The sequence below is a fragment of the Poromitra crassiceps genome, assembly GCF_964638095.1.
Source record: "Poromitra crassiceps genome assembly, chromosome: 22".
Taxonomy (NCBI): domain Eukaryota; kingdom Metazoa; phylum Chordata; class Actinopteri; order Beryciformes; family Melamphaidae; genus Poromitra; species Poromitra crassiceps.
Genome location: NC_139647.1, coordinates 20,634,054 through 20,647,415, shown reverse-complemented (window position 1 = coordinate 20,647,415; position 13,362 = coordinate 20,634,054). Strand labels below are relative to the sequence as shown.

The window sequence follows — 13,362 nt, the reverse complement described above, 5'->3', positions numbered from 1 at the left end:
ATCAACTCTTTATTGACAGACACATAAGGTCCAATAAGAAGACACACAAGCAAAAACACTACATTTAAAAAAATAAAGCAATCAGAACACTAAAGTAAGGCACTATACCAGTGTTTCCAAATGCACGATTGGTATTTCACACTACTGAAACTGGGTTGAGTCAGCAGCATGATAATCAAATTATGAGATACATTCAAACGACAAATAAACTTAAACGTCAGATTTCTCAGAAGAGCATGAAAAGTGCACACTCCTACTTCACAAAACAATTGACTGGCACTCGACCATCTGGGTTTTCTAAGTAGAACCCTCATACAATCATTATAAGCAACCTGCAGCTTTTTAATGCTTGTCTGCTTATATTTTACCCACAAGGGGGCAGTATACAGAGGAGTGCAGTAAGCTCTGAACAAGTTTATCTTGACATCATTAGAACAAACGTAGAACTTCTTCCTCAACATGTTGGCTTGAGCATACAACATATGCCTCTGCCTGTATAGGTCATCATCATCACTCAGTTGGTCAGTAATGATGTGACCCAAATACTATGTACTACTATATACTATTTAATGAGTGTTGGCAGCATTTACACTTTAATTATTTTCTATGCAGGAGTCATAAACTGATTTGCTTTTGATTGTGGTCACAGGACTGTGCGTGCTCCCCTCGTGTTTTCCTCGTCAGTACCACCTTGTTGGAGAAAATAAGACCTGGACTGAAGCCCAGAGCTACTGCAGGGAGAAGTTCACTGACCTGGCCACCGTAGACAACCAGGAAGATGTGGCCAAGCTGAATGGCATCTTAGGCGGATATAAAGGCTTTGTCTGGATAGGACTGTATGGCGTTGACATTTGGAGGTGGTCTCTGGAAGATGAGGGTGGTGACGGAAAGGCTGACTTCAGGGGGTGGAAAAGTGGTGAACCCAATGGCGTCTTCATTGAGGCATGCGGGGCAATGGCAAAAGATGGGATGTGGATTGATTATCCTTGCCATAAAGAACGTCGATTCATCTGCTACAACGGTGAGAAGAAAACTACAAAAATGAATAGCAAATAATCATAAAACATTACTTTCATACAAAAGACCATCCAATAATATACCATACCAATAATTGCTTTACATAATGCCCAGGTCTGGCGTAGAGGCTACACAGTGTTGATATGCTAGCTATTAGCCTACTCACTGCTTTGAGTTACTGGATTACCTGTAAACCAGCAAAATACTTATCAAAAGTATTGTACATAAATTCCTTTGTGGTCATTTTTTTTCAGGGGCCTCCACAACTTCCAGATTTGTCTTTGTGGGGAGTTCCAAGACCTGGAGCCAGGCTCAGAGATACTGCAGGGAGTTCTACACAGACCTGGCCATTGTGAGGAACACAGCTGAGAACGAGGAACTAAAGATCACGGTGATAGCCAGAGGAGGCGCTGTGTGGTGGATCGGCCTGTTCAGAGAATCCTGGAAGTGGTCAGATGGGAGTGCCATGTCATTCACCAACTGGTGGACTGAAGAAGATCAACCAAAACTCCGTGTCGCAGAATCTTGTGTGGCTTCTTCAGGCGTTCACAATTCAAGTGGGAAATGGGGGAATGCTGAATGTAGTGCGAGACAAGCCTTTGCCTGCTACGATGGTGAGATGTGTTCAATCATTTTGAAATTCAATGTTCACAAAAACCTTCTGGCATCAATTTGTACATTTTACTGGATATAAAGTCTATTTTATTAACATAAAATACCTATCCATATAGTGACAACGCTGACGAGGGTGAGGGTGAGGGTGAGGCTGATTAAAACGGACTCCTCAGGGGACCTGGAGGACATGGAGGAAGCCATCTTGCAGCAGGTAAATAATGTATGAACACGATGCGGAAAGATTCTATGATTATTATGATTATTATTATCATCATCATCGTCATCATCATTTAGCAATGGCACTCAAGCAATTAGCAATCAAGTGTAGCTTGAGTGATAACAGTTGAATAAGTGAACATTTCTATATCGTCATATCAAGCACTAGGACAAAGCCAGAGCTTTTTCAATGCGTTTTCCTTTTTAATTATTCCTGGCTTAAACCGAGGAAGAGTGCTGATTTTTTCCACGTTTCGTCACAACTGAAGAACCATTGTGATCTCTTTGTCAGTGGTCTGGAAGGAATCCAGTGGGGAAGAGGGGGGGGATCTGCACACGCGGGGCACTACAGTGATATTGCTGTTTTGAGGCCTTCACACTGACAGAGCCATCGTGACACATCATCAATGATGACATCACAATTGCTTGAGGGACTGACATCACTGATGATATCATCACTGATTACATCATCTCTGATGTCTTTCTTCAATAAAGATTTTTTTTTTAACTCCGTCATGAGTGCTGCCTCAGATAATATGTGCCCTACTGGAGGACTGGTCATCATTGGGGGATTTACAGTCGTCTTCCACCTGCTGAAACTGGCTTGGAGATGTTGGTGTGGATTCAGAGTGTTTGTGCTGTCAGAGGTTTGGCAGGTGGATTTAAAGGCGTATGGGCAATGGGCAGTCGTCACAGGTGCCACATCTGGGATAGGTCAAGCGTATGCCAATGAGCTGGCCAGAAGAGGCCTGGATGTCGTTTTGATCAGCAGATCCAGTGAGAAACTTCAGAGAGTCGCCGAGGAGATTGAGGCTCGGTACGGACGGAAAGCCCGCACCATCCAGACAGACTTCACAGACGGCCACAGCATCTACCCTGCTATAGCTGACAGACTGCGCGGCCTGGACATTGGAATCCTAGTTAACAACGTGGGAATGGCCTATTCTGAAAATTTTGCATACTTCCTGTTCCTGGAGATACCAAATCCTGAGCAGAAAATCACTCATGTCATCAACTGCAACGTGCTCTCTGTCACGCAGATGTGCAGACTGGTTCTGCCAGGCATGGTGGAAAGAGGGACAGGACTGATCATAAACATCTCCTCGGAGGCAGGAACCCGACCGCAGCCTTTATTGTCTCTGTATTCTGCCACAAAGATCTTTGTCACGTATTTCTCTCAGTGTCTGCATGCTGAGTACAAGTCGAGGGGAATCACTGTTCAGTGTGTGTCTCCCTCCTTCGTCTCCACCAACATGACACACAACCTACCGCCAACCAACCGCTTCATGAAGACAGCTCCGGACTTTGCCCGGGAGGCGCTGAACACCGTGGGCCACTCCAGCTACACCAGCGGCTGCCTCTCCCACGCACTTCAGAGCCTGGTTCTGACCGCGCTGCTGCCGGACTGGGTCCGTCTCTCCTCCTCCTTTATCAGGAAGCTGGAAAGCCATGCGAGATCCCAAGAGTCTAAGACGACCAAACAGCCCAAAGGAAAGGAGGACTGAGAGCACTGCCCACACACACCTTATGCTGCCGACGTATACACGTGTGTGTGTGTGTGTGTGTGTGTGTGTGTGTGTGTGTGTGTGTGTGTGTGTGTGTGTGTGTGTGCGCGTGTGTGTGCGCGTGCGTGAGCGTGCGCGCAAATAGCCACATTGGCTGCACCCACTCCAGTGTGAATAGTGTGTGGCAAATAGCATCTGCCTAGATTTTTTTACTACTGGTCCAGGCCTAGCCTCCTGAAAATCTACGTAAACATCAGCGCGGCCTGGGGTCCTTCAGGCTAGAGCGAGGTGCTCGGCGCAGGTGAATGACGTGCAGCGCACAGGCCTCCTTGAGGCATCCTCCCTGCCCATGGTACGGCATGGTAGGATTGCCTTTTTCCGGGGGAGGTTCTGGTGAGACGAAGGAGGTGCCCGGCCTGGAATCACCCGACAGGGCCTTAGACCTCCATGCACCGAAGGTCTCTCAATACTGCGGTGTAGCACTAAACTCTATTGCAGCGGATTGGGCGTGATCAACCCTTCCGCGGGCAACGTTGCAGACAGAGTAGGAAGGCTGATCCATGAGCGGCTGCTTCTGGGACACGAGTCGGGGTCGTAATCGGCCTCGGCTGGGTCTACTGGGCGAGGGTGTATGATGTTGACAGATCCGAAACACCCCACGACCCCAGTCAACATCACTGATGACGCGTCCCAGCGCATGCTGTAGCATGTATTCTGAACCAACAGGTAAGCTGTCAGTCAGGAGAACACAGTTTTCTCTACACCGTTAACCTTTGGAAGGAGGAATGTTGTGGTTGCACAGCATCAGAGTGACAGCATCAGAGTGACAGCATCAGAGTGACAGAACAAACAATGTTTTGTATGTATTTATTTTTTTGCTACAACATTGTGGATCTTTTGCTAGCTGGATACATCTGTTAAAAAAATAAACCTCAGCAAAAAAAATTAATTGACAATTTTAAATTGGCCAAGTGCCAAATGACACTTGGCTCTTTTGGATGAAATGTAGCAGTTCCTCTGGTTGATGTCATGCACGAATTCAACTATCTGATCTAGGAAAGACAGCTGCTATAAAGTGACTCCTCCCACCATAACAGCAGCTTATGATGTCAAACAAACAAACCTCCAGAAGAGAAAATGGAGAAAATCACATCACCCTGAAGATCTCTCTTCCTACCACCTTATCCATTCCAACTTCACCTCTGCTGTCTCCAAAGCAAAAACCTCCTTCTTCATCTCTGAAATTCAAACCTCTGCATCCAACCCCAGTAAGCTGTTCTCCACCTTCTCCACGCTCCTCAACCCTCCCTCCCCTCCCTCCTCCCTCTCTGCTGATGATTTTGTAACCTTCTTTACTAAAAAGGTGGATGACATCAGCTCCTCCTTCCATCCTCCAGGTACCCTCACTAACACTCCCGACTCCAATCCAGCTTCCCGGCCCCCTGTCCCTGGATTTCCTTCCTTCTCTCCCCTCTCTCCTGATGAAGTGCTTAAACTCATCAGCTCGAACCGAGCCACTTACTGCCCCCTCGATCCTATCCCTTCCTCTCTCCTCCAAACCATCTCACCTAACATATCTCCCTTCCTCACTACCTTCATAAACTCCTCTATGTCCTCTGGTCTTGTTCTGCCTGCTCTAAAGACTGCAAGAGTCAAGCCTCTGCTTAAGAAACCCTCCCTTGACCCTACTGCTATTCAGAACTACAGACCTGTCTCTCTTCTCTCATTCCTTTCCAAAACCCTCGAACGAGCAGCGTCCAAACAACTTTCTCTCTATCTCTCCCCAAATGACCTCCTGGACCCTCTGCAGTCCGGTTTCAAGGCCTCTCACTCCACTGAGACAGCTCTTCTTGCTGTCACAGAGGCCCTTCACACTGCTAAGGCCTCATTCCTCTCCTCTGTCCTTGCTTCCTACCTCTCGAACCGCTCATACCAGGTCTCATGGAGAGGGTCCCTCTCCAGATCCTGCCCTCTTACCACCGGTGTCCCCCAGGGCTCAGTCCTGGGCCCCTTACTTTTCCTTCTCTATATCAGATCTCTTGCCTATGTGATCTCTTCTCATGGCTTTTCTTATCACTGCTATGCTGATGACACCCAGCTTTTCCTTTCCTTCCCCCCCTCCGACACTCAAATCGAGGCTCGCATCTCTGCATGCCTCAAAGACATTGGCGACTGGATGTCTGCCCACCACCTCAAGCTCAACCTTGGTAAGACAGAGCTACTCTTCCTCCCAGGAAAAGACTGCCCTCTCACAGATCTCTCCATCTCCATTGACAACACCACTGTACTTCCCTCCCAAACAGCTACCTTGGGGTGATCCTTGACAACCAGCTGTCTTGCTCTGCCAACATAGCTGCTACAGCACGCTCCTGTAGGTTCTCTCTCTACAACATCCGCAAAATCTGTCCCTTTCTCACAAGAGAAGCGACTCAACTCCTGGTCCAATCACTTATCATCTCCCGCCTGGACTACTGCAACGTGCTCCTGGCCGGCCTACCTTCCACCGACATCCGACCGCTTCAGCTCATTCAGAACGCTGCAGCCCGTCTGGTATTCAACCAACCCAAATTCTCTCACGTCACTCCCCTCTTCCAGGACCTCCACTGGCTTCCCATCTCGGCCCGCATCAAATTCAAGACACTGGTACTGGCCTACAGGGCAGTACACCAGTCAGCTCCCCTGTACCTGCAATCTATGGTCAGGTTCCAAACCTCTCAGCGCTCCCTTCGCTCCTCCATATACAGTATAATATATATATATATATATATCACTAACCTAAACTTGTACCACTAACCTAAACTTGTACCACTGTTCCTTCAGAAGTTGTAGTTGTCATAGACTGTGCTCCATAGTTGATTGCTCTATTGCTGACAAAAATGTGTTATTGTAAGTCGCTTTGGATAAAAGCGTCTGCCAAATGACGTAATGTAATGTAATGCAAAAGGCTTAATGGTAGTAATAATAATATGGTGAGTATGGTGAGTATATGGTGAATATGGAGGTATAATAGGAATAGGTTTGACTCAGATGAAGACGCTGTGTGCATTGAAATGTTAGTCACTGCACCATATTAAAATCATTTTCCAGTGAATTGAGTGCTCCAGGATCCTCTTTGGGTTTACCCATTGAACTGTTGTTAAGACAATAAGAATGTTTGTGTTTGTGTGTTTGTCAGATGAAGCAGAGACTGAAGGACCAAAGCCTAAGTGGAGACGTCAAGCTGAGATGGGTGAAGCAGCCGGATGGAAAGATCTTCCACAAGGAAGAAGAGAAGGACGAAGAGAAGGACTGTAACATCTAGGATGCTTTTGATTTTCCATTTGTGCTGTTTCACTTGATGAAGTATTATTCATTCCTTCACAAGAATAAAATCACAAGAATTATAAACATGCTAACGTATCTACATCACAACTATTTTAGCAGGGAAAGCTCTTAAAGAAAACTTTAGTTTCAGGACAGGTTGTTTGTTTCTTCTGTATCGATGTGCAGGACTGAACGCTTCAGGGTAGCATGTGATTTGTCTTCAGCAAAGTTTAGGTTTCATAAAAGCTTTGATGGGTTTTGTTTTGTACCTGGTGGATGGTGCTAGTTTCTTGAAGTAAGCATAATTTATTTGATCTATTCTATGAAATGTTATTAATTTAGACTTAGTGGATTCTGCATATTATCTCTCTTATCTCAATTTTGTTTGTTGAAGCTTGTTTAATGATGCGCACGCACGCGCGCGCACACACACACACACACACACACACACACACACACACACACACACACACACACACACACACACACTCCATTCAATTTCTGCATCCACATCCAGTGTGTTATATTAGATATAGTTACGTCTTTTTTTCATGTATTTTGGTTTCTTGTAGACTTCTGTTTTGAGTTTCTGTATCCAATTCAGTTGTGTTCTTGTTTGATCTTTGTTCTCTGATTTCTCTCTGATGTTTATTTGTCTCTTTAGAGGTGAGCTGTCCTTGATAATGACAGATGTGCAGTAACTGACCCGGTGCTGTTGGAAGACAAGGTAGACCTTGTGAGAAAAGTGTATGCAGAGATGTACAGAGGACGTCTTTCGAAAACGGCAATTGATCTGTTTGTGAATTCCTATATAAATAAACATGAAATAATAATATTGTTGTTATTAACATCATTATTATTATTATTAGTAGTAGTAGTAGTAGTAATTTGATTGTCATATGGCTAATCCTATTCAATTATGCTCACTGTTATTTATTTATTTATTTATTTATGAATTCTATGCATTTTCATGTCTAAATGATACTTTAGCAGTATTATATAAAATACACTGCTTTTGGCAGACATTTGCTCTCTGACTTTTGCGTGTTTTTGTGGAAAAACATTAGCAATGTGAACAAACTCATAATAAATAAATAAATAAATAAATTTCCACGTGGAGAAATTTTATTTTAATAATACCAACTCACAATGGCCTTCATTGGCCAGACTTTTGGTGTGTCATTCCGTAATCCAACCACTAGATGACAGTGACAAAACACTACAATAGTTTCTCGCGAACGGCATCATGGGATACCTACAGGAGGACCGCTCAATCGACTAAGGTCGTTCCTCGAATCACAACGTTTAGATTTGTACTTTGGGGCGGAAAACAAGTCCTAAAAGGTGTGTTTAGGTGTTTAAATATTTCGCCGAGCGTCACTAAAATAAATTCGATAATGTATATTCCGCCAGGATTTGCACATTAATATTTGATAAGAAGTGATTCCGGTTCAGTGGAAAAGGTTTGAACTGCTTTCTGGAAAAGTGACCATTGTTATAATCAGGTCGAGGCTGTTTTCATTTTCACTGGCTGACTTTCCAAGTTTGACACGGGTTTAACTGCAGGGACAAAGCGCGAGCTCTGTAGAGTGTCATGAAAGAAATGTCAAGGTGAGTGCTGCATGTGGCATATTCATCCGCTTGTGAACATTTTTGATCGCATTTGAAGGGGGGTTCAAAAGAATAGGCTAAAAAGCTAACGTTAGCAAACTATCACAACAACAACCCAGCGAGGCCCTGATGTAGCAACCGTATTGCTAACGTTAACATTAGTTGCCTTGGTCGTGGGGGTTGACCTAACATTAACTAGCCAACAACATTATGAGAAGGCCCGTCGTTGTTATTGTTAGCAAAAATGACAACCAATTTAGCGTTCAGTCAGTCGGACCCGGAAAGTGACCGTTAGTTAAACCCATTCTTCCGTAGCAAACAAAGCTGACGCGAATGCCTGCTAGCTTGCTAAATTAGCTAACCGTCTGTTAGCACTTCCAACCTGTTTGTAGCCTTTCGCGGCTAATATTAGCTATCCCAGGTTTGAGCTAACGTCACCGTTACACAAATTCCGATGTTGTTTCCCCACTGGCTAGCATAATAGTGATGAACTCGCTTTACATTTGGAGTTTTTAACTAGTGCGCCTGGATTTTAAATCAAGCGCCTTGCAGTCAGAACAAGTCTGTGCATCTGGGTAACGTTACTCGGCCTTAGAATGGATAGGAACATAACATTAGCAACAGGGTAGTATTAGGACATTTAAAAAAAATGTGCAACCTTTGCCCCCACGGTCATTTAAAAAATGTTGGGGGGGCTTAAAAAATATAACACAAATAAGAGGCCCTTAAAATGCTTGGATTTAGACTACCAGAATCTCTTATGATACAATTTGTACGTGTCATCACTCATCAGTAGTGCTGCGCCAAGCTTGATACATGTTCTTCCTATCATTGACTGTTGTGCTCTCTCTGGTAGCTCAAATATGTGGCTGGTCGCCTAGGTAACTTGCAGTGCCTACATTTTTGTTTTAATCTTCTTCCCTTTTCTTCTTTTTTTCCGGCTTTATTGCTTGAAAAGTCCTTGAAAAGTATCATTACAAAACAGTGGCAACCCTGAAGTATAAATTGCAGTGTGAACAACAGCACTGTTTGTGTGAGTGTGTTCTTCATCGTCTTCTTCTGGCAAACAGCCTGCAGAGGGGTGTGTGTGTGTGTGTGTGTGTGTGTGTGAGATGGAAATCCAAATTAATTTAATTGGTTTATTAAAAAAAAAAAATGATCCAAATCTTGGGGGCAATTTTGCCCCTGGATCATGGCTTTTAGGGGCATTCTGAGATTTCTTGTGGCATTTTTGCCCTTGCCCCTGGCTAATTTGGCTGACCTGAATTGTATATGTTGCTGATGCTGCCACTTTACCCGGTGACCAAACACCTGTTTGAGTCATTTTATTATCCTTGTGGATGGTGAAAATGAGTTTCCTGTTCTGGTAGCTGTCCTTTCATGTATTGCTTCTTTTCCGTTACAGCACCATGAACTGGTGGGTTTCATGTATTGCCTCTTTTCTGTTCCAGCACCATGCCTGGTGGGCAGCAGCCTCAGAAACACTATGGCATCACGTCTGCCATTAGCCATGCACCCCCACGAGAAATAGACCACCTATACACCAATAAGCTCAGTGATGCTATGAAACCTTTTGGGGTTTTTGAAGATGAAGATGAACTGAACCATAGGTGAGAATCAACAGAGTATAATGTTACACTTATTTGTAACGTTACACATCCGTTGAGCATCTTGACTGTCACTCTATACATTCTTGATTGCATACTTTCTACAGCTACAATCCTACATAATGTGTTTGCTTGCCTGCTGCTCCAATGCACATACTTCAAATAGAACTGCAATTTTAACATGCATGTACACTAGTAGGGTTTATGCAGCCTCTGATGGTTGCTTAGAGCAGTGGTCCCCAACCACCGGGCCGCGGGCCGGTACCGGGCTGCAACGCATTTGGTACCCGGCCACGAGCCCAGTCAAAAAAATTTTTTTTTTTTTTTTTTACAATATTTCTTTTACAAACTACAAACATAAATAAACGTCAACTTGAAACTATGTTTCAACTACCACACAGCCTACAATATTATAGCATATGTTTATAAAATATGGGATGGCCAAACCCACATAAACCATCCATATATACGTCACAGCAACATCACGTGACGTCTCTGAAGAAGGCTGCAGGAAGCAAAGCAGTCGAAACTGTCAGGTATGACAAAAACAAAAAATAACGTCTTTTCACATGAAATATCTAATACAATATATATAGATATATATATTATTAAAATTGACAACCGGTCCGCAACTTTTTTTTCCATCTAACTACCGGTCCTTGGCACAAAAAAGGTTGGGAACCCCTGGCTTAGAGAACCTATAGCATATATATGTAGCACCTGATGGAAGTTGTTTCTTCTTTCAGACTTGCAGTCCTTGGGAAGTTGAATAACTTTATTAAAGAATGGATATCAGAGATCAGTGAGTCAAAGGTAGGTGCTGCCTGTCGGGAATGTTTGCTTCGTTGTTAGACGAGTAAATGCAATATAATGTGATTCTGTGTTCGGGATGGGCGTGAGTACTCAAGTACTCATTCATAATGTTAGTATTCGAGTAACCTTTCTAGATATGTATTGTATGTCGTCAGTGGAGAAGGGTCCAACTGGCATTTCTATATGTGCTTCTCTCTTCCTCAGAATCTTCCACCTTCAGCAGTAAATAATGTAGGTGGCAAGATATTCACATTTGGTTCGTACCGTCTTGGAGTGCACACAAAAGGTAATTCTAATCACATTTCTGATATGTTTATTTTTTCTTGATTGGCAAACTATGAGGATCCAGCTAAAGCCTAGGTCAGACTACACAATTCTGACTAGACAGACCAATTTTTAGATGATCCTGTTGTGTGAACGTGTTGAAGACCGCTGACTCTCATTGACCTGACACAAATTGTTTTCAAACATGTTTGGTTTTGTTCGTCGGGTTTGGCTCCTGTAGTGTGTGAAGCTGTACAATTCGACACTGATTACCTCCCGATGTTTAGTTTAATTTTGCATTTTAAACGACAACGTTTCGAGCCGTTGCAGGCTCTTCGTCAGGTCAGGCAGCAAAGCTGCGTGAATCCACATGTACAGTAGGTGGAACACATGTGCCTGCCCAGTGCTGAGTCCAAGTCGAGTCACGACGAGTCCTCAAAGTGTGTCCAGGACTCTGACTGTAGCTAACGAGCAAACTGTAGCTTCCGTACCATGGAGTAAGAAATGATAGAATATCTATTTTGTAGTTCTATTTACAGTGAGTTGTTGGGTGAATGGAAGAGCATTTTTGAATGGCCGACTCGGGTAGATGTGATCCCTTGTCTCCAGTGTGACAACCATCTTTGTCCTGTTTCATAGTGTGAACAGCTTCCAGAGCGGACGTTCAATTAAGCATTTAGTCGAGACTTGAACAGTCTTGTAGGCTAACCTAGCCTTTACTGTGGCCATAACATGTTCCACAAATAGATTGGTCATGTCTCTTGTTACACAGAAGTGACTAAAACATTGTTTAATTTGTTGCAGGAGCCGATATTGACGCCTTGTGTGTGGCTCCACGCCATGTAGAGAGAACAGACTTCTTCCAGTCTTTCTTTGAAAAGTTGAAACAGCACGAAGAGATCAAAGACCTGAGGGTAAGTCTTGTCCAGACTCTACACCAAGTTTACCAACCAGGCTGGGGATGCAGCGGTATACCGTTTGAAGGTATACCGCGGTTTGAAAAAGTCACGGTATCAAAACCACTAAGATTTGCCGTCATACCTTCCCCCACGGTATCAGCTGTTTCCCCAAAACAAAGTACCCAGGTCGCTTGCAGAGTGCAGCTTATGCGGCCCCTCCCCCTGGCTGCATGCCTACCTAGACTAGAGCAGAGTAGAGAGGAGCTGGCCCCTCCCCCTGGCTGCATGCCTACCTAGACTAGAGCAGAGTAGAGAGGAGCTGGCCCCTCCCCCTGGCTGCATGCCTACCTAGACTAGAGCACAGTAGAGAGGAGCTGGCCCCTCCCCCTGGCTGCATGCCTACCTAGACTAGAGCACAGTAGAGAGGAGCAGGCCCCTCCCCCTGGCTGCATGCCTACCTAGACTAGAGCACAGTAGAGAGGAGCTGTCCCTGAATGTATTTTACAACAGTGTGTGTGATAATGGCTGAAGCAGGAGAACGCACATAAAGGTCTGCAATACCGCGATACCATGAAACCGTGGTATTTTTGTCCAAGGTTATCATACTGTCAAAAACTCATACCGCTGCATCCCTACAACCAGCTAGGTTTTTAGACGGGAACATGATTTCCAGACCGTGGTCAGTTAGTAGTAGCAAAATGCACGCCATAGTAGCTAGTAGACAAAACGTTGCACCAAATCAAGAATTTGCCAACATTTAGCTGGTGACCAGTGGTAAATTCCAACCATGATGGTGCCAATGAATCATGTGACTTGGCTTGACTCCGCCTCCCACATTTGTTTATGTCCCATCTGCTTGTGCTTTCCAGGCTGTGGAGGATGCTTTTGTACCGGTGATCAAATTCAAATTTGACGGAATAGAGGTAAGTTAGCTTGAGGTCCCAGTTACGTATATTGTTTACATATTTCCGACAAATTCTTTACCGTTTTCAGTGACGCTCCGTGCTGTTGGGTGTCTGCAATATTGATAGTGTGCCTGGTGTTTTTCAGGTCTAATCGCCGTACGGAATGTGTTTGACCTTGGTGCTTCTGTGCCTTTTGCCCTAAAAGAGCTCTGTGACTCGTGTATAAGCGTCTCTTCATTGCCTCTCTCTCTCGCTCTCTCTCTCTCTCTCTCGCTCTCTCTCTCTCTCTCTCTCTCTCTCTCTCTCTCTCCCCCTCTCTCTCTCTCTCTCTCTCTCTCTCTCTCTCTCTCTCTCTCTCTGCAGATCGACCTGCTGTTTGCCAGACTGGCCTTGCAGAATATTCCAGACAACCTGGACCTGAGGGGAGACTCCATGCTCAGAAACCTGGACATCCGCTGTATCCGCAGCCTGAACGGTACTCCACATGGCTTCTGTTGGGACAGCGCGTGTACAATAGAGAGGCAAAGTGGAACGTCACTTCCTGCTTCAGCACTGTACCAGAGATTTTCTTCTGCAATTTATTTTCCCATAGACATTTCGTAAAATG

At 44.6% G+C, this 13,362-nt stretch overlaps 2 protein-coding genes and 1 pseudogene across 5 annotated transcripts in view; all 3 read left to right on the top strand.

Moving 5' to 3' along the window:
- Window positions 1-7,439, top strand: part of LOC310796180 (C-type mannose receptor 2-like) — an 8,513-nt gene extending 1,074 nt beyond the window's left edge. Inside the window, exons 3-7 of one of the 2 annotated variants that reach the window (XR_014553662.1) lie at window positions 650-1,021; window positions 1,272-1,631; window positions 1,749-1,843; window positions 6,529-6,951; window positions 7,321-7,439. Coding sequence is in view for 1 of the 2 variants with exons in the window: in XM_083658321.1 (XP_083514447.1) it covers window positions 650-1,021; window positions 1,272-1,631; window positions 1,749-1,843; window positions 6,529-6,654 (953 nt within the window). In the remaining variant the exon portion in view is untranslated. Of the gene's footprint in view, window positions 1-649; window positions 1,022-1,271; window positions 1,632-1,748; window positions 1,844-6,528; window positions 7,022-7,320 lie in introns of those variants that run through there. The other variant, XM_083658321.1, reaches the window with a different exon arrangement.
- On the top strand, window positions 2,364-3,353 carry LOC310796059 (very-long-chain 3-oxoacyl-CoA reductase pseudogene; annotated as a pseudogene). The gene has a single exon. The product of its transcript is annotated as a very-long-chain 3-oxoacyl-CoA reductase pseudogene (transcript).
- The window catches only part of LOC310796179 (poly(A) polymerase gamma-like), a 21,912-nt gene continuing 15,644 nt past the window's right edge, over window positions 7,095-13,362 (top strand). The window contains exons 1-7 of one of the 2 annotated variants that reach the window (XM_083658320.1): window positions 7,095-7,383; window positions 9,719-9,877; window positions 10,621-10,687; window positions 10,892-10,973; window positions 11,756-11,865; window positions 12,720-12,773; window positions 13,119-13,230. In XM_083658320.1, coding sequence (XP_083514446.1) covers window positions 9,723-9,877; window positions 10,621-10,687; window positions 10,892-10,973; window positions 11,756-11,865; window positions 12,720-12,773; window positions 13,119-13,230 — 580 coding nt within the window. In that variant the 5' untranslated portion in view covers window positions 7,095-7,383; window positions 9,719-9,722. Of the gene's footprint in view, window positions 7,384-7,967; window positions 8,268-9,718; window positions 9,878-10,620; window positions 10,688-10,891; window positions 10,974-11,755; window positions 11,866-12,719; window positions 12,774-13,118; window positions 13,231-13,362 lie in introns of those variants that run through there. The other variant, XM_083658319.1, reaches the window with a different exon arrangement.